Source organism: Bos taurus, chromosome 5, assembly GCF_002263795.3.
Source record: "Bos taurus isolate L1 Dominette 01449 registration number 42190680 breed Hereford chromosome 5, ARS-UCD2.0, whole genome shotgun sequence".
In the NCBI taxonomy this organism is placed as follows: domain Eukaryota; kingdom Metazoa; phylum Chordata; class Mammalia; order Artiodactyla; family Bovidae; genus Bos; species Bos taurus.
Window position 1 is genome coordinate 68,403,877 of NC_037332.1, and position 27,898 is coordinate 68,431,774.

Sequence of the window (27,898 nt, forward strand, 5' to 3'; positions counted from 1 at the left end):
TTTTTAATACCTCTCGTGGTAGCCTGTCTTACTTGATCACAATTATCCTCTCCTCATTCTTGTTATGCTTTCCTAGAGAGTTCAGCAAAGCTTACTGACTTTGGCTTGGCTTGGCTTGCTTCGTATATGCTATCTCTGAGCAAAATCTAAAACGTGTTTTCAGAAATCACTGTAAGATTTACATATATATAGATAGATAATAAGCTGCTTTCAGGACACTGATGACTATTATTACAGTTCTGTGATCCCTGAGACAGGGGAAAGAAATGAGATAAGCCCTACAATAGCCTGAAGCAGTGTACTGTGAAGTAGTGAACTGTCGCTCAGTTATGTCTGACTTTTTTGCGACCCCATGGACTGTCGCCTGCCAGGCTCCTCTGTCCACGGGATTTCCCAGGCAAGAATACCGGATTGGGTTGTCATTTCCTTTTCCAAGGGATCTTCCTGACCCAGAGATTGAACCTACATCTCCTGCATTGCAGGTGGATTCTGTACTGTTGAGCCACTTTCTAACTAAAACACATTTCAGACCACAGCTCAGAAAGAGAGAATTCTCTAGCAGAGTGGGTCTAAAGCAGCAGGAATTCACAGGGCAGAACACAGGAGAAGAGGAAGCTACTGGAGAAAGAGCTTGCAAACTGAACACCAAGCCATGCACGCATAGGGCGAACTCCACAAGGCTAGACTAAGAATAACGGGAGAGCTGTAAACTGAAAAATTCCCGAGTTTAAAAAGGGGTAGAAGTCATTTGAGATCTAACCCCTAGAGAAGAGAGCCTATTTGAACCCTGAAAACATTTAGTGAAGACCAGAGAAGGTCACTTCTTAGCAGTAGCACTAGTAGCACTAAAGAGTGAAGTCGCTCAGTCGTGTCCAGCTCTTTGCGACCCCATGGACTGTAGCCTACCAGGCTCCTCCGTCCATGGGATTTTCCAGGCAAGAGTACTGGAGTGCGCTGCAACTTCCTTCTCCAGGGGATCTTCCCAACCCAGGGATCAAACCTAGGTCTCCCGCACTGCAGGCAGACGCTTTACCATCTGAGCCACCAGGGAAGCCCATTTGTTTATTTTTGTTTTTATTTCATTACACAATAGTGTAACGGCTATTATAAATCTATTCCAATGAAGCTTAAAGCCAAGCCTTGTAAGGCTCAAACTAATCCACAAATAGTTGCCTATAAGAACAAAGTCCATTAAAACTATAAGATGCTGATGAAAGAAATTGAAGGCAACATAGAACAGATGAAAAGATACACTGTGTTCTTGGACTGGAAGAACCAATATTGTTAAAAGGACCATACTACCCAAGGCAATCTATACGTTCAAAGTAATCCCTATCAAATTACCAATAGCATTTTCCACAAAACTAGAACAAAAAAATTTTATTTGTATGGAAACACAAAAGACCTCGAATAGCCAAAGCAATCCTGATAGCAGAACGAAGCTGAAAGAATCACACTCCCAGACTTCAGACTATACCACAATGTTACAGTAATCAAAAAAGTATGTTACTGGCACAAAAACAGACATATAGATCAATAGAACAGAATAGAAAGCCCAGAAATAAGCTCACGCATTTATGGCCAATTAATTTACAAGAAAGGAGGCAAGAATAAATAATGGAGAACAGTCTCTCCAATAAAGTGGTGCTTGGAAAACTGGACAGCTACATGTAAAAGAATGAAATTAGAACATTCTCTAACATCAGGCACAAAAACAAACTCAAAATGAATAAAGACCTAAATGGAAGACTGGATACTATAAAACTCCTAGAAGAAAACAGGCAGAACACTCTTTGACATATATTGCAGCAATATTTTTTTGGATCTGTCTCCCAGAGTAATGAAATAAAAACAAAAATAAACAAATGGGCCCTATTATAAACTTAAAAGCTTTTACACAACAAAGGAAATCATAAAGAAAATGAAAGACAATCTTCAGAATGGAAGAAAATATTTGAAACTGATGCAACTGACAAGGGATTAATTTCTAAAATATACAAACAGCTCATACAGCTTAATATCCAAAACACACACAATGTAATCAAAAAATGGACAAAAGACCTAATAGACATTTCTTCAAAGAGATGACATACAGATGCTGCTGCTGCTGCTACTGCTAAGTCACTTCAGTCGTGTCTGACTCTGTGCGACCCCATGGACCGCAGCCCACCAGGCTCCTCTGTCCATGGGATTCTCCAGGCAAGAGTGCTGGAGTGGGTTGCCATTGCCTTCTCTGACATACATATGACCACATACTAATTATTAGAGAAATGCAAATCAAAACTGCAATGAGGTATCACCTCATACCAATCAGAATGGCCATTATAAAAAAAAAATTATAAACAATTAACGCTGGAGAGAATGTGGAGAAAAAGGAACCTTTCTACACTGGTGGGAATGTTAAATTGGTATGGCCACTATGCAGAACTGTATGGTGTTTCCTTAAAAAAACTAGAAACAGAACTACCATATGATCCTGCAATTCCACACCTAGACATATACCCAGAGAAAATTCCAATTCAAAAAGATACAGGCAACCCAGTGTTCACAGCAGCACTATTTATAACAGTCAAGACATGGAAGCAACCTAAATGTCCATCAATAGATGAATGGATAAAGAAGATGTGATACATATACACAATGGACTATTATTCAGCCATAAAAAGAATGAAATGATGACATTTGCAGCAACATGGATGGACCTAGAGATTATCATATTAAGTTGAGATACAGAAAGACAAATGTCACATGATATCACTTATATGTGGAATCCAAAGAAATGACACAAATGAACTTGTTTACAGAAACAGACTGACACACATATGAAACAAACATGTTTACCAAAGACAGGGGATGGGGGATAGAGGAGAGAGATAAATTAGGAGCTTGATATCAATACACACACTGCTGCTGCTGCTACTGCTGCTAAGTTGCTTCGGTCGTGTCCGACTCTGTGCAGCCCCATGAACAGCAGCCCACTAGGCTCCTCTGTCCACAGGATTCTCTAGGCAAGAATACTGGAGTGGGTTGCCATTTCCTTCTCCCGTATACACACTGCTGTGCATAAAACAGGAAAACAAGAAAGACCTACTATATAGCACAGGGAACTATATTCAGCATCTTGTAATAACCTCTAATGGAGAAGAATCTGAAAAAGAACATCTGTATACATATATATGTATAACTGAATCACTTTGCTGTACACTTGAAACTAACATAACATTGTAAATTAACTACAGTTTTTATTAAAGCAAAAAAAAAAAAAAGAACAAAGTCTAATACTTGGTAGGAAAAAGTCAAGCACTTAACATTACATTAATAATGTCTAACATCCAACCAAAGATTATTTTTAAGAGTTTGAAATTATATTTGGTTACATTTACAAACTTAGTCAAATACCCTGAGATACTCTACTTAGGCATTTCATTTATCTCACACAGGATTCCTAGTACTTAAAGTAATCTTGCTAAATCGAACAAATGTATAAATATGCTGAGTCTTATGTTTCCATAAATATTCATACAATGTATATAAACTTGGTAAGATTTCTATTTGACAATTATAAGGATAAATTAATAACATAATTATAAATTTTAAAATGGAATCAAAAGACTGACATGTTACTGTAATGGCTTAAGAAACAAGTATATTTAAAAATAAGTACTGCTTTGTTTGGAGAAGGAAATGGCAACCCATTCCAGTGTTCTTGCTTGGAGAATCCCAGGGACGGGGGAGCCTGGTGGGCTGCCGTCTATGGGGTCACACAGAATCGGACACGACTGAAGTGACTTAGCAGCAGCAGCAACTGCTTTGTTAGCATAAAATCATTCATACCATAATTTTGATTCTCAAATATTTTTAAACTGAGTTCTAAATCTCCTTAGGGTTAAAAGTTTGCCTACCCATTCTTGAAACAGTTGCATCATCTCAAGACATTTTTGGTAATATCATTCTAGCTGATAAAGCTTTTATTATTATCAGAGATTTTAGCTAAGACATTCCTGGATTTTTCTCAAGGATTCTAATACTTATTTTGTATAGTAGAGACTTCATAACTTAAAGACAGAGCTGATCTCATGGTCAAGGCAATGGCACCCCACTCCAGTACTCTTGCCTGGAAAATCCCATGGATGGAGGAGCCTGGTAGGCTGTAGTCCATGGGGTCGCTAAGAGTTGGACATGACTGAGTGACTTCCCTTTCACTTTTCACTTTCATTGGAGAAGGAAATGGCAACCCACTCCAGTGTTGCTGCCTGGAGAATCCCAGGGATGGGGGAGCCTGGTGGGCTTCCGTCAATGGGGTCACACAGAGTCGGACACGACTGAAGCGACCTAGCAGCAGCAGCAGCCCTTTTCTGGCATTCTTCAACTGTTATTCATACACTTATCTTGGATTAAATCTTATATTTTATCATCTTCTTAAGATATTTAAAGATCTCCTCACCTATGATTAAGTGTTTGAATTAGAAATTCACTTTTTTCCAATCAGGTAGGAACAATTACTATAAATATTAAAGTAAAGCCCAAACAAATTTTATACCCATGGTTTTAGCTGGATTTGCCATCACATCTTCAAAATAATTATGCTAACAAAATTCATTAAATATTAAATATTTTCTTCCACTTGAAAGGATATGACTAATGCTACATATAGAGCAATTTTCTCCATAGTTTTTTAAAAGATGAAAAACCTTTATTGGATGCATTCCCAGTTCTCCTTGCTAAGCCATTAGAAGAGATAAATAACATTCTAATTAAGAAGCATTGTTACTTCCTAAAACAACTAAGGTTGCCAACAATCTCTTTATAGACTTAAACAGAAAACTAAAAGCATTAAAACCCACTAACTACAAATGAAAAGAACTATCCTGCTAGGTCAGATCATCTTTGTATTTCATTTTCAGGTCAAGAGAGGAGCACCATGCCAGGCTTTCAATTTATTCTCAATAACAGATCTCTGGAAGGACATCTGAAGTTGAAAAAAACACTCACCATCCTAACCCCAGAATCACTGCCCTGAATTTTCAAAGAGGGGAAAGAATTTTTCAGGAAAGAAATAAAAAATGAGTGAGCAGTTTCTCAAAAAGTTAAAGACCTATCATATGACCTAGAACTTCCACTCCTAGGTATATACCAATAGAACAGCAAACATATGTTCACACAAAAATGTGTACAACAATGTTCAAAGTAGCATTATTCATAATAGCCAAAAAGTGGATGCAGCCCAGATGTTCATCTAATGGTAAATGGATAAACAAAATGTGATATATCCATACAATGGAGTATTATTCAGCCATATTACTAGTCCATATAATGAAATGTTATCTAGTACTACTTGGTATTCAGTACTGCTTCATGATAAAGCATGAACCTTAGAAACATACTAACAGAAGGAAATAGAATATAAAAGGTCACATATTGTATGATTCCATTTTTTGAAATGTCTAGAATAAGCAAATCCATAGAGACTGAAACTATATTAGTGGTTGCCAGTGCTGGGGACGGGTGGGGTGGAATAGGAAGTGACTGCTAAAGGTATTTTTTGGGGGAGGGTGATGAAAATGTTCCAGAATGAGATAACAGGTTTCATAATCTTATAAATATGACAAAAACCACTGAATTGTATACTTTTAAAGATGAATTGTATGATATGATTGAATTATATCTCAAGTTTTTAAAATTACAACAATGAAAAAAAAAAAGCAGGTGAAGGCTATATTCTTTAAAAATGTCAATGTTATAAAAGACAAAGAACATACACATAGTCATAGAGGAAGATGGACAGAATAAAAGATAAAGTAACATAGCTAAAGTAGTCCAAATTGCTATAATTCCACTTAACTGTCACACATAACTGCCATCTTTTTTTTTTCTGGCCATGTCACAGGACATGTGGGATCTTAGTTCCCCAACCAGGGATCAAACCAGTGCCCCTACAGTGGAAGTTCAGAGTCTCAACCATTGCACCACCAAGGAAGCCCCAAAATTGCCATGTTTTTTATTCACAGGTTTACTGTTTCTAGAGATTAGCATGTGGATGTCTTTGAGGACAATCATTATTCAGCCTACCATACTACGCATTTATGATATACCCAGAAATCAAGGCAAAATATTATTTTTGAGCAGGATCATTTAGATGTATTTGATTTTGAAAGCTAGACACTTTTAGATTTTGATATTAATGCAGAAGTTCCTGTTTGGCTTTTAATCAGTTTCTCTTGCTGCTTGTGTCATTAGTGAAGTCTCTAAGTCGTGTCTGACTCTTTGCGACCCCATAGACTGTAGCCTACCAGGCTCCTCTGTCCATGGGATTTTCCAGGCAATAGTACTGGAGTGGATTGCCATTTCCTTCTCCAGGAGATCTTCCGAACCCAGGGCTCGAACCTGGGTCTCCCGCATTGTAGACAGATGCTTTACCGTCTCAGCCACCAGTAATTCTTTAATATTATGACATTTGTAAAACACCAAATAAATCCGGATGTCATAATATTAAAGAATTATATTTAGAATAAGGCAAAGGGGGCTCTGCAGATGTGACTAAATCAAGCATTTTGAAATAGGGAGCCCTAATGTAATCACAGGTGTCCTTTAAGGCAGGAAGTAGAGAGGAATTCGACTACAGAAGACACAATGTGACCACAGAAGCAGAGATCAGTAACATGGCTGCAAGCCAAGGAATGTTAGTAGCTACCAGAAGATGGAATATTTAAGGGACAGATTTCCCTTTGAAACTTTCAGAAGGAACAAACCCTGCTGATGCCTTGATTTTAGCCCTGAAAAACAAGTATCTTGAACTTTGGCCACCAGAGCAGTAAGAAAATTAATTTCTATTGTTTTAAGCCACAGGTTGTGGTAATTTGTTACAGCAACAATGGAACTGAACACAGGCCTATAGAAAAAATGTGAAATTTTAAGCCTAAAAAGTATTTGTATACATTAATACTGATCCCATGATAAACTACAGAAAGGTAATGATTAACATAGCTAAAGTAGTCCAAATTGCTATAATTCCATTTAACTGTCACACATAACTGCCATCTTCTTTTTTTTTTTTTCTGGCCATGTCACATGACATGTGGGATCTTAGTTCCCCAACCAGGGATCAAACCTGTGCCCCCTACAGTGGAAGTTCAGAGTCTCAACCATTGCACCACCAAGGAACCCCTAAAATTGCCGTCTTTTTTATTCACAGCTTTCATGTTTTATTAGATTGTTGGTAGTGTTTGCTGGGAGAAATATCAATAACCTCAGATATGCAGATGACACCACCCTTATGGCAGAAAGTGAAGAAGAACTAAAGAGCCTCTTGATGAAAGTGAAAGAGGAGAGTGAAAAAGTTGGCTTAAAACTCAACATTCAGAAAACTAAGATCATGGCATCTGGTCCCATCACTTTATGGCAAATAGATGGGGAAACAGTGGGAAACAGTGACAGACTTTATTTTCTTGGGCTCCAAAATCACTGCAGATGGTGACTGCAGCCATGAAATTAAAAGACACTTACTCCTTGGAAGAAAAGTTAAGATCAACCTAGACAGCATTTTAAAAAGCAGAAACTTGCCAACAAAGGTCCGTCTAGTCAAAGCTATGGTTCTTCCAGCAGTCATGTATGGATGTGAGAGTTGGATTATAAGGAAAGCTGAGCGCTGAAGAATTGATGCTTTTGAACTGTGGTGTTGGAGAAGACTTTTGAGAGTCCCTTGGACTGCAAGGAGATCCAACCATTCAATCCTAAAGGAAATCAGTCCTGAATATTCATTGGAAGGACTGATGCTGAAGCTGAAACTCCAATACATTGGCCACCTGATGCGAAGAATTGACTCATTTGAAAAGACCCTGATGCTGGGAAAGATTGAAGGCAGGAGGAGAAGGGGACAACAGAGGATGAGATGGTTGGATGGCATTACCGATTCAATGGACATGAGTTTGGGTAAACTCTGGGAGTTGGTGATGGACAGGGATACCTGGCGTGCTGCAGTCCATGGGGTCGCAAAGAGTTGGACACAACTGAGTGACTGGACTGAACTGGTGGTGTTTTGCGACTATTATTACATAGTTTCATTAATGAAATGAAGTTAAATTTACTCAGTCATGTCTGACTCTGCAACCCCATGAACAATACAGTCCATGGAATTCTCCAGGCCAAAATACCGAGTGGGTAGCCTTTCCCTTCTCCAGGGGATCTTTCCAACCCAGGGATCGAACCCAGGTCTCTTGCATTACAGGCGGATTCTTTACCAGCAGAGCCACAAGGGAAGCCCAGTTTCATTAACAGCACTCCTTATTTTCACCCTAAATCCTTCCTAAATATGTAGCTGCTATGAGTGACATTTTTATATGTTAGCTGTTTGTGTGTGAATAACAAATAAATGGGCATGGAAAGTTGGAAATAATTTTTTAAATGCCCTTTATAATAGTCATCAGAATTTTCTCACTAAACGGCCCTTATAGGAGTCACTCTAAACTGGGGATGTTCAGGACTAAAGAACTCTGTATAAGAGTGACATGCACAATGATATTAGATTCTACTCACACCACCACATCAAGGCAGTGATACTCTAGAATGTTTTGTAAATACATTACAGGTGGCCTCCCCATTAGTCTCCACAGGACCCAAGTAACAACCTGAGGCTATTACTGTTCTTAGAGCTTATTTCTTCTTAAGCCATCTTTCTAAAGTTAAAATGAGCCAACATTTTGCTGCTCAGATCTTGCCTGAAAAGAGAAAAGCTGATAATTTTTCCAATCAGTATACACATTGTGCATACAAGAATTATATAACCACATAGTTTGGAGAAGGAAATGGCAACCCACTCCAGTGTTCTTGCCCGGAGAATCCCAGGGATGGGTGAGCCTGCTAGGCTGCCGTCTCTGGGGTCACACACAGTCGGACACGACTGAAGTGACTTAGCAGCAGTAGCAGAAAAAAAGAGTGTTTAAAATCCTTTAAAAATTATGCAGTCAAGAAAAAGAAAAGGCAACAATCATTGTGTACAGCTATTTCTGTTACTGGCCCAACTTTAGACGCTTTTAATAGCTTTTTAAAGGATGAAGTGACTTAGCACACAATAGCTTTTAAAGACTGCTACATATTTTTATACACACTGAAAAGTATTAGCTTCTCAATCATGTCCGACTCTGTGACCTCATGGATTATAGCCTGCCAGGCTCCTCTGTCCATGGGATTCTCCAGGCAAGAATACTGCAGTGGTTTGCCATCCCCTTCTCCAGGGGATCTTTCCAACCCAGGGATCAAACACATGTCTCTTACATCTCCTGCACTGGCAGACAGGTTCTTTACACTAGTGCCACCTGGGAAGCCCCTGATATATACACTACCAGGTGTAAAATAGATAGCTAGTGGGAAGCTGCTGTATAGCAGAGGGAGCTCAGCTCAGTGCTCTCTGATGACCTAGAGGAATGGGATGGGGGCTCAAGAGGGACAGGATATACGTTTGTTAGTTGCTCAGTCATGTCCGACTCTTTGCGACCCCATGGAGTGTAGCCCACCAGACTCCTCTGTCCATAGAATTCTCCAGGCAAAATACTTGTATACGTAGCCATTCTCTTCTCTAGGAGATCTTCCCAACCCAGGGATTGAACCCATGTCTCCTGCATTGCGGGCAGATTCTTTCCCGTCTGAGTTAAGAGGGAAGACCTGCTATATATACATACAGACACATATAGCTGATCCACTTTGTTGTACAGCACAAGCTAACACAACTTTGTAAAGCAATTATATCCCAATAAAAAAGGTTACTATATGTTTAAACATTACTGTATGAATAAATAAATGCCTTTATATTTTCTCTGCAAGTCAAATCTAAGCATATCATAATCTAGAGCTTAGATTACACTGTACTTTCTGCTAAGGCAGTATACCCTTCCAATAACTTCCGTATACTATGTCTTCTCTAAAAGGATCATTTTTTTTTTCATTACAATCTATTATGTTATTGGGTAGGTACTGTGGCAAAGTCATTCAGAGGGATATCTGTCCTCCGTTTTCCATATATGACACCACTTCCTTAATAATTTCTACACACATTAACTGGATAGCTTTCAAAAAGAATAAAGCATGTGATGAAGTGCTATTTATTTAACACTCATTATGTATACAATATATGGGGTCTACAAAACAAATACATAAAATAAAGACAGTTTTGTCCTTCCTTTATACCTTTATAAGGGAAGACACATTTACTTTAAAAGCTATAATGACTGGCCAAGTGTAAAGAATGTCTTAAGAGAAATGTCAATAACATGCTATAGGAATTCAGGGGAGAAAAGTTTACCTAAGATTAGGGAAATCTATTAATTTAGTACTGCAAAATGACGATTCTGATTGACCTTCAGGGAGAGGAGGGGGATAACATAAGAAAGAAACGACAAAAAACACCAGCATGTATGAGAATCAGTAAATGTTGGAGTTTGGCTGGAATATAAGAAAGGAAGGGGCGGCTGGGAGCTTGAGAAGGTTAAGTCTCCAAGAGGCCTGAACACCAGGCTTAAACTCCAACTCTGTTCACTAAGCAATGGAGGCTTCCCCAGGGCTGTGACAAAATAAACTCAGGAAGAGTAAACAAAGCTTAGTTTCTTTTGTCTTGTTTGTTTTGGAGGACTGGATAGGCAGGAAGGGGGGAAATTTCATATTTACTTCAGGCATCAGAAATCAGCACATTTTATTGGGAGCGAAAGAAAGGTAGCGCATTGAATGACTGTGGAGTGAGTCTTCGTACACATGCCAAAGCCCACAGACCACCAGGGGAGCTAGTCAAAGTCATTTCCGAATATCCAAAACTCTTAAGTGGGGAGTCAAGTGAGACTTCTCGGTGTTCGGTTCTTTCATAGCCACACAATTCACGGCCTCCATTTACAACCAAAGCCTATGGTTGCCATGAAACCCTCTTTTTATCTCTAAAGACTGCTAAGTGTTTCCAATATATAATAGTTCAGGAATTAAACCTTTGTTTCCTAGAGGTAGGCATCCCACTCAGCAACATGAGGGGATCTTGGAATTTTTTAAAATTAATTTATTTTAATTGGATGCTAATCACTTTACAATATTGTGGTGGTTTTTGCCATACACTGACATGAATCAGCCACAGGTGTACATGTGTCCCCACTGTCTGTGCCCATTTCTAACCTCTGTTCAGAACACCCTCAGTACTAGGATTCCAACTGCTGGTGCTACGAGGCCCCCTAGTGCTCATAATGCAAACAGTGACTTCAGAAACACCTTCAAATTAACCGGAATCAATCAGCAGCCCATTAAAACCATATCATTTTAAGGAATCAAAATGATACTGACGAAGCATAAAAGATTCTGTTTTAATGAATTCATCTTGAATAATGATGCGTCAACTTTCAGAACACAGGCCTAGAAAAGTCTAAGCAATATTTGATAATAAAACTATTTTTCAAAATTATGATCTATACTATTATCATTATATTTCACTTTTTATTTCCTGACTTAAACACTATTGTATCATCTATAACACTCAAGATACTAAAATTTTTAGAGAATAACACACTTTTATTAAGTCTTTTGTAAGGAGAGTTTACCACTTGTATAATTTTTAGAAATAAATTTAAAAAGTGAGATTTTCCTCATATGAAATATCATAATATTTAGTCTGTCTCATTATAATAACTGTCACAGTTATAGTAACATTCTTCAATGGCTTTAACTGGGGAGACACCCTGGTATTTAGCAGGCAGCTGAGAAATGTGTTACAAATTACTTCACAGTAATTTGAATACTCAAGGGTACAAATACTATACCTTTATCTGTTATGGGAACAAGATCTTATATTTGGGTCCTTGATCATTTATTGTCTTCTACCTTACAACACGTAGACACATCTTATCTTCCAAAAGAGAATTTTCCTTGAATATATACATCGTCTTAATGAGTACTGCTTTTTATATCACTCATTATATAATGTAAGGTAATTTTATATACTAAATGAAGCTTCTCTTGATATCCCCAAAGGTAGCAGAAAATCACTGCCTTGGTTAGGTTAAAGCTCTTTCTTTAGTTCAAAAACATTTATCTGAGATTCTGACTTCTTCAAACCAAATGTACTTTTAGACTTATTCTAAAGTATACCATAAATCTGTCTAGAATCCATGAAAATATATGAGGATATGTGAATATATGTTTGCTTCTGGTTTGGCTGATAAACTACCTTTCTCTCTTTTTGTATTACTGTGGTTTTATATTTTCTTTAAATTTTTTTAAAAATTTGGCATCTAAAAAAATGAAACTACAATCAACTTTTAGGACTAAATGTATGTTCACAAATCATATACATTTACATTGACAATAGTTCCGGAGTATAAATTTGCATTAAAACAATTCATTAGATTCTATAAATACCCAATAACTATTATCAGGAATTGCATATATAACTTCAAATACCCACAACACTCAGGCTAATTTTCATGGTGATTTTTCAGCTGCTATTATTAATTGCCACACTGGTTTCTGATATGGGGGAAAATCACTAAATTTCAAGCACAACCTTATGCTCTGAGACAACAGTGCAACATGTTTCAGAATCCTGTGGGTTGATGCCTCAGCGCTACACATTCAGAGGAGAGAATTCAAAGACTATGATAGACTTGCATTCAACCTTCACATAACCTCTATGACCCTCAGTTTTCTCATCTGAAATCAGAGATGATACTCCTTATCTTTTAGAGTGTTAGATTCTTTATGAAGAGAAGAAGTATGTGATAACCTCAACATATAGTAGGTGTACAGCAAGTAGCAGTGATTGTTCTAATCAGCCTCAACCACAGTTCCAACACAGATGAAGGCCACTGTGAGTCATGATATTGCTGCAACAATATTTATTTAAAGAGACTCTGAATAACGCATTATATTTAATTTCAGGTCAACTTACCAAGACAGGAGTACAAACCCTGACTTATCCAAGCTAATATGGCAAGAGTTATAAGGTCACCAAAACTAGCAGCAATGGGTGTAGCAACATTATCAGGATTTATACCAGTCTTCTTTGAGCCAACGATAACCCCAACCATTATTATTCCTAGGGGAAAAAAAAGTTAATTATTTTTTGTGCTATGGTTTAAAGAAAATCCATTCCCCTAAACACTGAAGTACACACACTAGACAAACAGCGCATCAGTTCCCGTTAGGCTGCTTAGATAAGCTGACTAAAGCAAACAAAACACTTTACTTGAATGTTTTGGTAAAGTGTCTTTCAACAAATTCCAAGTAGGGATCATAAAAGATGTGAGACGTTCAGTGTTGCATTTAGAGACCTGAAAGGCTACTGTAAAATAACATTAAAGTTTCCAATTTAGTAACATGCATGTCTTGGATGTAATGTATTCATGTGTACAAAGCCAAAGATTTTATTTTAACCCTCAAATAAAGTATGAAAATGTCAAAGAAAGGTGAGTTATATTTACACATATAGCAACTGAGAAGGAGGCCAACAAAACCAGATGTGTTTACACAGAGGTAGCCAGAAATGCTTGCCCCATTTTTTATTAAAAAGTGTTGAAGTATTAGGAAGAGAAGAGTAATTAAATTTTGAACACTGGAGGTCAGAATACAAGAAGCAGTGTTTGTACAGGATATTCTTAAACCCCAAAGTTTCTATCTATAGAAACTTTTATAGTTTTCTGTCTATAAACCTACAACAACAGAAGATGAAAATGTGACTGGGTTCTTGTACATTTAAATCCTCATATTCTCGAATAGAGAAATGGGAGAAAAATGGTAACATCATATCTACACCATACTGGACAGATTTTCTCATGCCAACATGTTAAGAGGATGCAGTACAGAGAAAATTTAAGATTAGTTAATTTACATGCTAAGCATAAATTAAATCCTTGCTTAAGGTCACACAGCTTGTAACAGTGTTTTTCCTACTACCCGTAAGGCCGAAATTATTAAAAGTATAAATTTTGTCTTGGTTCAATGCCTCACATCTTATATTCTGGAGGCTTTTTCAATCTATGGACCTACCTTTCCCATAATATCATTGTAAATAGAAAAAAAAAACATAGCAGGAAAACATTTAAATGTATATTACAATAATTATTCAAGATGTAATCATATAATTTTTTTTTCAAAATTAGTACATTTAAAAATCAATGTGGAAAGTTCTCCTATGACAGAATGCTATTTAACTTTTCAGCTGAAAACAAGTTATTTTGCCATCAGGGACCACTGAAAAGAGTTGGGAGTCAAGAAACAGGTTTTAAATCTGATTTTTATGTTCATAAGCTTATGAAATTATATACGCCTACTTACCTAAGTCAGTTTTCTCACCTACAAAAGGTGGTTCAATACCATCTGCTCTACATATATAAAGGTCAAGTTACTAAAAAATTGGAATATACATTATTCAAAATAAAGGTGTAGACATACATTTTTTAAATCTGAATTTTAAAGTTAAGAGCTTCTAAATTATTAGAAAAGAAAGAAAGTGAAGTCGCTCAGTTGTGTCTGACTCTTTCCAACCCCATGGACTGTAGCCTGCCAGGCTCCTCCACCCACAGTATTTTCTAGGCAAGAATACTGCAGAGGGTTGCCATTTCCTTCTCCAGGGGAATCTTCCCAACCCAGGGATCGAACCCGGGTCTCCTGCATTGCGGGCAGACTCTTTACAGTCTGAGCCACCAAATTATCAGAATCTAGCCCCAAAAGTTACCTTCGTTGTATGAGATCACCTGATATGAGAGTATTCCGTTTTTAACCTTGCTGGTGATATAAAATGAGAAGATGGCAATTATAAATAAAAATTAACAAGTCTTTATGATTATGATTCCATAATCTAGTTCTCTAGTGTGAAGTTCATATAAATAAATCAATATAAAAATGGTGTCCCAACTAAAAAACCTTCTGGCTATTTAACATTCTATAGCCAACAATATGCTATGTTAAGCATATGGTTATACTTCTACTGCCACAGACAGTAAAGGAATTTTTTCTGAAATCTGAAACTTCAAAAAATTTTAACAGAGGGACAGCTTTTGAAATCTAGAATTCCTGGAATACTTGTTACTCAAATGACAAGCTAGCAAATCTTCTGCATGATTTCCAGAAAGGAGCTTCTCAATTAATTTAACTTACAGAGACAAATAAAATCTCTAGGCTGTTTTCCTGGTCTTGTTTGGGAGCTGTACCAGGGGACCTAAAGCCTGGACACAACCTTAGGAAGCTTGCTCTGTATGCTAAGGTTTACATGTGATACATATAAATATATCTGAAATAAGCTATTTGAAAAGTTGTAGATAACTTTTCTCTGTTTTTTTAAAATAATGAAAAAATATCAGTTAAGTAAAAATAGCTAACACGGAAAATGAATAATTAGAAAGTAGAGACTGCAGAGTAGACACTGAAATTTACTTACCCTGCAGGAGCGATGCAATGAAGGCAGTTGCTACACTGCTAGAGCACAGAAGTATGGAATGATCAAGATAGTATTTTCCCTCTGGAATCCAGCCCAATATAATTGCTGCCACAGCTGCTAGGAAGCCAACTACTGTTGCTTGAACCTTAAAAAAATATTTAATAAAACCCAACTGAATTATTCATTGAGAAAACACATTTTTTTATTTGATGATGTCAATAGGCATATAAGGAGTCAAAAGAAAGTATTATATATGGTAACTAAGTTGCCTTACCTTTTGAAGAGACTACTACATTTTAGTTTTACTATTCCCTAAGCTAGTGGGTTCTCAAAATGCCCTGATCTGGTAGCAGTAGGTATGGAATGGGGTTTAGGAATGTATTTTTAACAAGCATCTTAAGTGACTTTGGTGGTGAAATCCACAGATCATCTAAGAAAATACCAACCTTAAGACTGAAATGTACCCAATCCACATAGCTTAAGTCTGACTCTTGAGGCAGTATTGGCAGGAGACTGAATTCTATAATCAAATGATAAGGGTTTCATTCCTAGCTATACACTTAATCTGTGGTAAGTTATTCAACAAGCATTAATTTAGGGTCTACTATATACAAGGTGCTATGCCTGGTGTTAGGCTACAGCAGTGGTCAAAACAAATTTATTCCCTGCTCTCATAGAGCTCCTGGTCAATGGGAGAGGCAGACATTAAAAAATAACCTCACAAACAGCTATTAAAAACTTCAGCTCCGAATCTGAAAAATGGTAATATTGAACATGGAAGGGTTATTTTGTATTTAAATGAATTACATGAATATATAAAGTACTTTCCACAGTGAAAGTGGAAAGCACAAAGCAACCCTCAAAAAAAAAAAAAAAAGCAACTAAAAAAAGTCACACTGTGAACTCTTAGAATCACATTAGACGAATGCTAGAACCAAAAGAAACCCTAAAGGCACCTCTAGTTCACTTATTCTTTTTGTGTTTGTGTCATGGACTCCTTTGACAATCTGGTGAAAGTTTTATAGATTCTTCTCTTCATGAAAACACCATGCAGTCAAAATTTTGAGCAGAATTTCTGTGTGCTCAGAGACTCTCTGAAGCTAATCCATGTACTGAAATCAGGGCTCCAGATGAAAAACCCAAGTATTCTGATTTTGTCATAGAGTAAATTAATGGAAAAGCCAGGCTAGCAAGTTCAGATAGTCTGGATTCTAGCCCCAGATCTTTCATTGCAGCAGATTTAGTGCTGAGCTGCAAGCATCACTATGCTAGTACCAGTTGTTAAGATACTTCAGCATTCTGATCCTGGTTCAGTTCAGTTCAGTTGCTCAGTCATATTCGACTCTTTGTGACCCCATGAACTGCAGCACGGCAGGCCTCCCTGTCCGTCTCCAACTCCCAGAGTCCACCCAAACCCATGTCCATTGAGTCGGTGATGCCATCCAATCATCTCATCCTCTGTCGTCCCCTTCTCCTGCCCTCAATCTTTCCCAGCATCAGGGTCTTTTCAAATGAGTCAGTTCTTCCCATCAGGTGGCCAAAGTATTGGAGTTTCAGCTCCAACATCAGTCCATCCAATGAACACTCAGGACTGATCTGCTTTAGGATGGACTGGCTGGATCTCCTTGCAGTCAAAGGGACTCTGAAGAGTCTTCTCCAACACCACAGTTCAAAAGCATCAATTCTTTGGCGCTCAGCTTTCTTTTTAGTGCAACCCTCACATCTATACATGACTACTGAAAAAACCATAGCCTTGACTAGACAGACCTTTGTGGACAAAGTAATGTCTGATCCTGGTTCAGTTCAGTTCAGTTCAGTTCAGTTGCTCAGTCGTGTCCGACTCTTTGCGACCCCATGAATCACAGCACACCAGGCCTCCCTGTCCATCACCAACTCCTGGAGTTCACTCAGATTCACGTCCATCGAGTCAGTGATGCCATCCAGCCATCTCATCCTCTGTTGTCCCCTTCTCTTCCTGCCCCCAATCCCTCCCAGCATCAGAGTCTTCTCCAATGAGTCAACTCTTCTCATGAGGTGGCCAAAGTACTGGAGTTTCAGCTTTAGCTGAAACTAAAGTTTCATTCCTTCCAAAGAAATCCCAGGGCTGATCTCCTTCAGAATGGACTGGTTGGATCCCCTTGCAGTCCAAGGGACTCTCAAGAGTCTTCTCTAACACCACAGTTCAAAAGCATCAATTCTTCGGCACTCAGCCTTCTTCACAGTCCAACTCTCACATCCATACATGACCACAGGAAAAACCATAGCCTTGACTAGACGGACCTTTGTTGGCAAAGTAATGTCTCTGCTTTTGAATATGCTATCTAGGTTGGTCATAACTTTCCTTCCAAGGAGTAAGCGTCTTTTAATTTCATGGCTGCAGTCACCATCTGCAGTGATTTTGGAGCCCATAAAAATAAAGTCTGACACTGTTTCCACTCTTTCCCCATCTATTTCCCATGAAGTGATGGGACCGGATGCCATGATCTTGGTTTTCTGAATGTTGAGCTTTACGCCAACTTTTTCACTCTCCACTTTCACTTTCATCAAGAGGCTTTTTAGTTCCTCTTCACTTTCTGCCATAAGGGTGGTGTCATCTGCATATCTGAGGTTATTGATATTTCTCCTGGCAATCTTGATTCCAGCTTGTGTTTCTTCCAGTCCAGCGTTTTTCATGATGTATTCTGCATATAAGTTAAATAAGCAGGGTGACAATATGCAGCCTTGACATAATCCTTTTCCTATTTGGAACCAGTCTGTTGTTCCATGTCCAGTTCTAACTGTTGCTTCCTGACCTGCATTCCTGATCCTGGTTAGTAAATAATATATGTAAAAGTGATAAAATTAATAATTTAAATTCTAATACTGTGACTCCAAGGTTTTTCTTAGAAATAAAATGCAGAGTTTTTGTTTCTTAGAAATGAAATACAGAACTAGGGAGCCTATGGAAGACATTGTAACACACACACAGCTGAAATAAAGAAGTCCTAGTGTATAAACCTGCAAAGGAAAGACCCAATTGTACCCAAGAGAAGAGCAAACTCCAGGTTAAGGAGGAGCTGTAGAGGTTAACAGGAGGCATGGGCCTAAATAGACGTGAACACAGGATACATCTATCCTGGCGAGGGAATGACTCTTCAATGAGATTGGGAACTCTGGGGTTCCCCCCCAAAAAATAAATAAATACCTACTTATTTGACAATTTATGGACAGGTTGAGATGGCCACTGTGTACAACTGTGAAGAAATTCTGTGATGGTCATCTGCTTGGGATCCCATTTAATAGTCAGAAGAACACGCACGCCAGCTAATGCCAGCACGAGGTGCCTCTGTCCTTCTCATCCCTCCCCACCCATCCCGTCCACAGCCAGCCTCAAGTCAGAGGAGCTCTGCCAGCTCCCCCTACTCCCCCAGCCAGCCGTCTACTCCCTCACAAGCTGGAGCAGATAAAGCTTCAGAGACAGCACCACTGTCACCCCCACCTGACCTTATTTTCTTCTCCCCTCTACTTTTGTCTACAGGTAACTAGACTCCAACCAGTTGCTGCCTCACTGGCTTATACCAGCTGGGTCCTGATGAGCCCGTGTGGGGTTCCCCGTTTCTCATGCATCCTTGGTGGAGTGAGACACAGACACAGACTTCAGGCTGTGGCACTATTATGATAGGATCAGTGAAACCGCAGCCATCTCTAGCTCTCATCCTGACCAACAGTTATGGAAAGAGAGGATGGCAGGGGAAGGGCGGAGACTAAGAGTGAAAGGAAAAGTTAAAAGCGAGATGGGGACTTCCCTGGTGGTCCAGTGGTTAAGAATCCGCCTGCCAATGCAGGGGACAGGGGCTCCATCCCTGGTCTGGGAAGATCCCACATGCTGACGAGCGACTAAGCCCATGAGTCACGACTACTGACGTCTGCACACCTAGAGCCTGTGCTCTGCAACAAGAGAAGCCACTGCAATGCAAAGCCCGCGTTCCGCAACTAGAGAGGAGCCCCCACTTGCTGTAAATAAAGAAAGCCCACACAGCAATGAGGACCCAGCACAGCCATAAATAAATAAAAATCTTTTAAAAAGGATGAGCGCTTCTTAAGAAAATAAAACAAAAGCAGAGGTGGAAAATTATTAGAATAATTTATAGTCTAACTCATATTACTCAGTAAGAGTTTACAGTATTTAAAGAATAAAATAGGATATATTTTCAAATTTTCATTTATTAGTTTATAAGTAGCCTACTGGTTGTTGGATATACTGCTTATTACTCCAGCATAGATTCCTACAGTTTCAAGCTGAAAAGGATCTTGGGTATCCCTAGTGCGACACTATGGAAATGAAGAGGAAAATGAAACATAGAAGAAAGGCTAAATTAACAAACATTATATAGCTGGTGATTGCTAGAGCTGAGACTAGATTTCAAATTTTCTTGTTTCTAAGCCTGTGATCTTAGAAACACAGATACCTTTTAAAAGCCTATATCCCAAAATTGCCTTTCTTTCTTTGTCTTTGAACATAACATGAAATTTCTTTTCTGCAACCACGTTCTCAACATTACGTCTGAGTTGACCTAACATGAAAATTAGTTGAGCCAGACTTCTCCAATGGTCTAGTGGTTAAAACTCTGTACTTCCAATGCAGGGGGCACAGGTTTGATCCCTAGCAGGGGAACTAAGAACCCACATGCTGCACAGCGCAGCCAAATTAAAAAAAAAAATTTTTTTTAATTAGCGAGCACTTCATAAACTCAGATTTGCTAAAGAGGTGCTGGGAGCTGCAGTCTTGTGTCTTGGGGATAGCAGCAGGTAGTGGGAGAGGAAGAGAGATTCCCCTGAGATTAGAAAGACCTGTGGATGATCTATATATAATTGACAATTTAATGTGCTCATTTGTATTAACACTGATAATATTAACAAATTAAGGAAAATTCAGCTTACACATCCTATCATATAAAAATGAGCGAAGTTTAATTAGAAGATTTACTTTTAAAAAGTCAAAGAAAAATAGCATCTAAGCAATGAAGTGCTACATATTTATTTGTACACATATTAACTCAAATTCTGGCTCTATTACATATGGGAGAAAATATTTTTTATATTTACTCTATACTTTGTATGTTATACATTTTCCATATTTAGAAAAATGTGATGTTTCTAGAAAAAGAAAACTTTCAGAAGTTATCCATTTATTCTATCATTTGTTCATAAATATATGTGTGTGTATACCCATATACATATCACTTACCTGTTTTAAAGCCAAGTTGCCAATTATTAGGTTCCACTTTTCAATGGGTGAATCCATCTTCCCAATGTTTACCTGTTAAAATGAATATTTTCATGTATCACTGAGTAAGCTATATGCCCTCTATTCTGCTTAAATAGCATATTAAGTATTAAAGCCAAAAACAATCCTTTAGTATATTTGATGAGCTTATACTGCATATTAACTATAATTCTAAATTCACTACAAGTCTTGCATCTCATATTTAGCTTGCCTGAGATGTTTAGAAAAAAAATTTTTTTAACTTAATTACTAGCTCAAAAGAACCAGTGGACTAGTTTAGTATTGTCCACCTGCCCTCCGTTATTTTACAACTAACATCAAGCATCATCCTAATATGTTAAATTTTGTCTACTGAGACCCAACATAAATAATTACATAATTTTGAGATGCTAGCATTTAATTCCACATCATAAAACTTATGCACTGACCAAAAAACCAGATGTAAATAAATAATTCATATTACATAATTTATATCTGAGTCATAACTAAGTCAAAATTATCAATAAAAAATTTATATTGTTCACATATGAATGTTGATAATGTATCTCACTATTAAAATGTATATATCTGTTGGCTAAATGGAAGAATATTCTTCAAAAATTAATATTTTATTCACACATTCAACTGCTCTGTAAGCTAAATCATACTTTTCAACAACTTAGGATTCAAAAAACATATATCCAAACCTGATAATTTTTCTAATGCAGTCATTTGGAAAGCAATAAGCAATCATTACTAAAATTCACTGAGCCAAGTTTCAATTATTCATTATATGGTTGGTTATTGAAGACAGATGAATGGGTAAAGTAACAGATACATAAGGGTAATTATTTATGGGTAGTTAACCATGGACAAACCATAGGTTAGCTCACTGGTTTCAAACCAACAGGTTAAGTGCCACATCAACATTCCCTGTTTCAATCTGGAAAACAGATTCTGTTCTCTAACTTCACTCTTGACTGTTGTCTCACAGTATCAAGCAAATGCACATATTAAGATTTTTCAGTGTTTTAGAATAATTATTCTTGCTCTCTTTACTTGTATTATTTGCTTCCTAAGCCCAGAAGTCTGAATTATTCATAAAACTTGTGTTTGTAGCTCTGAGTCTCTGCTCTAGTGAATAAAGTATAAGTGAAGTGAAAGTGAAGTCGCTCCGTCATGTCCGACTCTTTGCGACCCCATGGACTGTAGCCCACCAGATTCCTCTGTCCATGGGATTTTCCAGGCAAGAGTACTGGAGTGGGTTGCCATTGCCTTCTCCTTTATAAAGTATAAGCCATGTTTAAAGAGTGGCTTATACTTTAAACACTAAACCTATGTTTAAACACTAAACCTAGCTCAGGTTTAGTGTTTAAGAAACAGGTATAAGGGAAACTCATGTTATTTGTAATAACTTTTAGAAAGATGTCTACAGGCATAGGAATCAATCTAAAATGATTCCATGAAAAAGTACAAGATGTCAAGACTTCAGAACCCCTTGATGATCAATGGAGACACATTCATTACAGTCTAGGAAAACAAAATAAGTAAACAAATAAGAAAAACTGGTTTGAGAAGCTTCATTTGTATTCTTTGCTTCCCCTCAATGGGTCTTACAGATACTAACAAGAGTATTAGAGTAATCAATGTTAACAAAAAACTTGTAAGGAAAGTCTAGCTATTACTTTCTACAAGGTAAATTTTAAAAGGAGTTAAGAAATATTTAGATGGTTATTTAAAATGGGAGAAATAAAATGGATATTTATGTGATGAAAACAAGATTTGATATTATTACACTGTGCTGTGCTGTGCTCAGTCCCTTCAGTCATATATGACTCTTGGTGATCCTATGGATTGTAGCCCACCAGGCTCCTCTGTCCATGGGACTTTTCAGGCCAGAATACTGGAGTGGATGGCCATGCTCTGCTCCAGGGGATCTTCCCAACCCAGGGATCGAACCCACATCTTCCTGCATCTCCTGCATTGCAGGTAGATTCTTTACTGCTGAGCCACTGGAGAAGCCCCTTATTATACTACCCTCAGGTTAAATGGGCCAAAAGGGACCCCTCCCTCTAATATTAAAAGCCAAACAAGTCTTTTCTATACCCCAGTTTTAAAATATATATATTTAAGGGGCTAGAAAAATTTACCCTGAGATATATGACTAGCAATTATTTGCGGCAACAGTTAGGCCAAAGAGCGTGACCTCCTTGGCTTAACCCCACTCTGGGGATTCCAGAACTCTTAAGTAGGTAAAATGGACAAGAAACAAAAGAAAAACTTTTAAACTCCTCCTCTAAGATCAAAGATTGTTGACTGGATCCCAGTGAAAACTAAAGTTAAGGGTGGACTTCCCAGGTGGCGATAGTGATATAATCCACTTGCCAATACAGTAAGAGACTTGATCCTTGGGATGGGAAGATACTCTGGAGTAGGAAATGGCACCCCACTCCAGTATTCTTCCATACACAGAGGAGCCTGGTGGGCTACAGTCCATGTAGCTGCTAAGACATGACTGAGCAACTGAGCACAGGAAAAGATCGGGAGGTGAGAGTTCTCACACTGGTCAGAATGGCCATCACTAAAAAGTCAACCAATAACAAATGCTGGAGAGGGTGTGGAGAAAAGGGAACCCTCTTACACTGTTGGTAAGAATGTAAGTTGGTACAGTCACTATGGAGAATAGGATGGAGGTACCTCAAAAAACTAAATATGATTACCATATGATCTAGCAATCCCATTCCTGAGCATATATCCAGGAAAAATTATAATTTGAAAAGATACATGCACCATTATGTTTATAGCAGCACTATTTACAATAGCCAAGACAGGAAAACAATCTAAATATATGTCTATTGACAGTTGAATGGATAAAGAAGATCTAACCGAACACTACTTAGCCATGAAAAAGAATGAACTAATGCCATCTGCAGCAACATGGATGCAACTAGAGATTATCCTACTAAGTGAAGTAAGTCAGACAGAGATAGATAAATACTATAATATCACTTATATGTTGAATCTAAAATATAATAGAAATGAACATATCTACGAAACAGAGACTCATAGACCTAGAAAACAGACTTGCAGTTGCCAAGGGGAAAGGAGTACAGGGTGGGGGATGGATTTGGAGATTGGAACTAATAGGTACAAACTATTCCATACAGAATGGATAAACAACAAGAGAACTATATTCTATATCCTATAATAAGCCATAATGGAAAAGAATATGAATAAACAATGAGAAAAATTATGATTCTATTTATATGAAATTCTAAAAAAGTAACTGAAAGAGCAGAGATTACTTGAGGTCAGAGGGATTACCTGGCAGCTGAATTAACAGCAAAAGCGCATCAGGGTGAGAAAAATGTTCTGTACCTTGTTGATGGTGATAGATACACATTTAATATATTTGTCAAACTCATCAAATTATACAGTTAATATGTACATATATTATTAAATGTAAACTATACTTCAATGAATTTAACTTTTATAAAGATAATTTCATACAACAGGAATTGCTTTTATGCTCTTCAATAACATTTATATTCCCACTACCTGGTTTGGTCAAGTATTAAAACTTTTACCATATGTAGTATACGAATATATCACACATATGTTTAACAAAAAAGATCTTAATGACTCAGATAACCACGATGGTGTGATCACTCACCTAGAGTCAGACATCCTAGAACGTGAAGTCAAGTGGGCATTAGGAAGCATCACTATGAGCAAAGCTACTGGAGGTGATGGAATTCCAGCTGAGTTATTTCAAATCCTAAAAGATGATGCTGTGAAAGTGTTGCGCTCAATATACCAGCAAATTTGGAAAACTCAGCAGTGGCCACAGGACTGGAAAAGGTCAGCTTTCATTCCAATCCCAAAGAAAGACAATGCCAAAGAATGTTCAAACCACACAACTGCACTCATTTCACGCGCTAGCAAAGTAATGCTCAAAATTCTCCAAGCCAGGATTCAATAGTAGGTGAACCAAGAACTGCCAGATATTCAAGCTGGATTTAGAAAAGGCACAGGAACCAGAGCTCAAATTGCCAACATCTGTTGGATCATGGAAATAGCAAGAGAATTCCAGAAAAATAGTGACTTCTGCCTCATTGACTACACTAAAGCCTTTGACCATGTGGAGCACAAACTGTGGAAAACTGTGGAAAATTCTTAGAGGCAGGAATACCAGACCATCTCACCTGCCTCCTGAGAAACCTGCATTCAGGTCAAGAAGGAACAATTAGAAATTGACATGAAACAATGGACTGCTTCCAAACTGGGAAAGGAGTATATCAAGGCTGTATATTGTCACCCTGCTTAATTAACTTATATGGAGAATACATTATGCGGAATGCCAGGCTGGATGAAGCACAAGCTGGAACCAAGATTGCTGGGAGAAATATCAATAACCTCAGATATGCTGAAGACCCCATCCTAATGGCAGAAAGCAAAGAGGAACTAAAGAGCCTCTTGATGAAGGTGAAAGAGGAGAGTGAAAAAGCTGGTTTGAAACTCAACATTCCAAAAAACAAAGATCATGGCATCTGGTCTCATCATTCCATGGCAAATAGATGGGGAAAAAATGAAAACAGTGACAGATTTTATTTCTTGGGCTCCAAAATCACTGCAGATGGTGACTGCAGCCATGAAATTAAAAGACGCTTGCTCCTTGGAAGAAAAGCTATGACAAACCTAGACAGCATATTAAAAAGCAGGGATATTACTTTGCCAAGAAAGGTCTGTCTAGTCAAAGCTATGGTTTTCCCAGTAGTCATGTATGGATGTGAGTTGCATCACAAAGAAGGCTGAGCACCAAAGAATTGATGCTTCTGAACTGTGGTGTTAGAGAAGACTCTTGAGAATCCTGTGGACTGTAAGATCAAACCAGTCAATCCTAAAGGAAATCAACTTTGAATATTCATTGGAAGGACTGATGCTGAAGCTGAAACTCCAATACTTTGGCCACCTGATGCAAAGAACTGACTCACTGGAAAAGACCCTGATGCTGGGAAAGATTGAAGGCGGGAGGAGAAGGGGATGACAGAGGACGAGATGGATGGATGGCCTCATCGACTTAAGGGACATGAGTTTGAGCAAGCTCTGGGAGATGGTGAAGGACAGTGAAGCCTGGCATGCTTCAGTTCACGGGGTCGCAAAGAGTCAGACATGACTGAGCAACTGAACAACAACGACAACAACAATGTTCAACATCATTATACAGTCAGATATCCAAGACTCAATTTATGATGTCTTCAACCTTTTCCTCTTATTTTTTCCGATTGAATAATTTCTACTGATTTATCTTCAAGTTCATGAATTCTTTCTTCTGCTCTCACCAATCTGATACATTCACTCATTAAGACACATTTGTTTAATTCTTTGAACATTTTTTCCTTTACTTCTTTGAACACATTTATATTAGCTGCTTTGGAAGATTTTGTTAAACTCGACATCTGGGCCCACTTTGAGTCACTTCCTGTTGACTGAATATGAATCACACTTTTGGGTTTGGTTTCTTTCCACTAGTGATTTCAGTCAAAAACTAGACATTATAATAATGTGTTATAATAACTCTGGATAATGTTACGTTCTGCTGAGGATAACTGGATTTTCCTTCTAATAGGCAGTTAATTGGTCTAGACTCAAACTGCAAACCACTGTCTCTCCCACAAGGTGCAGCAGTTCATATCTCTGCTTGGTTCTTCCAGCTACCAAATACTGCTTTTCAGCTCAGCTTTTGGGGAGGATCTCTCCTCACCTATGTAGTTTAATGGTCAGCCAAAGATTTGGACAGAATTAATGCTCAGATTTTGGGGCTTATCCTCTTTGCAGTTCTCTTGCTGCTGGGATTTCCCCATAAATTTCTACCTGCTCTGTCAGCTTCAAGCTCTGTTATCTGATAATTCATGCCACCAAAACTTCAATTTTCTGCCACTATGGGTATGCATAATAACAGAAGGCACTTAGTCAAAAAATGCAAAAACTCAAATTTTGCCAGTGTATTTGTCTTTCAAGTATAGGATGCTTCACATTTTTGCCTACTTTTGTTCTTTTTTTTCTTTTGCCAGACTCCTTGAACTTTGTCACCTCAAGTTGGGAAGACTATGGGTTTTCTACCACATGAGACTGGGGAATTCCATCAAGAAAAAGAAGCCACAGATTTTGCCATTCTTACCCACTGCAGTTATGGTCTCTTAAGGGAGATACCAAGGGAACATTTCATGCAAAGATGGGCTCAATAAATGACAGAAATGGTAGGGACCTAACAGAAGCAGAAGATATTAAGAAGAGGTGGCAAGAATACACAGAATGTACAAAAAAGATCTTCATGACCCAGATAATCACAAAGGTGTGATCACTCACACTTACCTAGAGCCAGACATCCTGGAATGTGAAGTCAAGTGGGCCTTAGGAAGCATCACTACGAACAAAGCTAGTGGAAGTGATGAAATTCCAGTTGAGCTATTTCAAATTCTAAAAGATGATGCTGTGAAAGTGCTGCACTCAATATGTCAGCAAATTTGGAAAACTCAGCAGTGGCCACAGGACTGGAAAAGGTCAGTTTTCATTCCAATACCAAAGAAAGGCAATGCCAAAGAATGCTCAAACTACTGCACAACTGCACTCATCTCACATGCTAGTAAAGTAATGCTCAAAGTTCTCCAAGCCAGGCTTCAGCAATATGTGAACCATGAACTTCCAGATGTTCAAGCTAGTTTTAGAAAAGGCAGAGGAATCAGAGATCAAATTGCCAACATCCGCTGGATCATTGAAAGAGCAAGAGAGTTCCAGAAAAACATCTATTTCTGCTTTATTGACTATGCCAAAGCCTTTGACTGTGTGGATCACAATAAACTGTGGAAAATTCTAAAAGAGATCAGAATACCAGACCACCCAACCTGCCTCTTGAGAAACCTGTGTGCAGGTCAGGAAGCAACAGTTAGAACTGGATATGGAACAACAGATTGGTTCCAAATAGGAAAAGGAGTACATCAAGGCTGCATATTGTCATCCTGCTTATTTAACTTATATGCAGAGTACATCATGAGAAGCTCTGGGCTGGAGGAAGCACAAGCTAGAATCAAAATTGCCAGGAGAAATATCAATAACCTCAGATATGCAGATGACACCATCCTTATGGCAGAAAGTAAAGAACTAAAGAGCCTCTTAATGAAAGTGAAAGAAGAGAGTGAAAAAGTCAGCTTAAAGCTCAACATTTAGAAAATGAAGATCACGGCATCCAGTCCCAT

General features: G+C 38.1%; 1 protein-coding gene across 13 annotated transcripts in view; it reads right to left on the reverse strand.

Moving 5' to 3' along the window:
• The window catches only part of SLC41A2 (solute carrier family 41 member 2), a 168,917-nt gene that overhangs the window by 44,718 nt on the left and 96,301 nt on the right, over positions 1–27,898 (reverse strand). For all 13 annotated transcript variants that reach the window (XM_059886472.1, XM_059886473.1, XM_024991803.2 and 10 more), the window contains 3 exons: positions 20,625–20,696; positions 15,398–15,542; positions 12,911–13,057 (listed from right to left, as the gene is read on the reverse strand). In XM_059886472.1, coding sequence (XP_059742455.1) covers positions 12,911–13,057; positions 15,398–15,542; positions 20,625–20,696 — 364 coding nt within the window. The remainder of the gene's footprint in view (positions 1–12,910; positions 13,058–15,397; positions 15,543–20,624; positions 20,697–27,898) is intronic.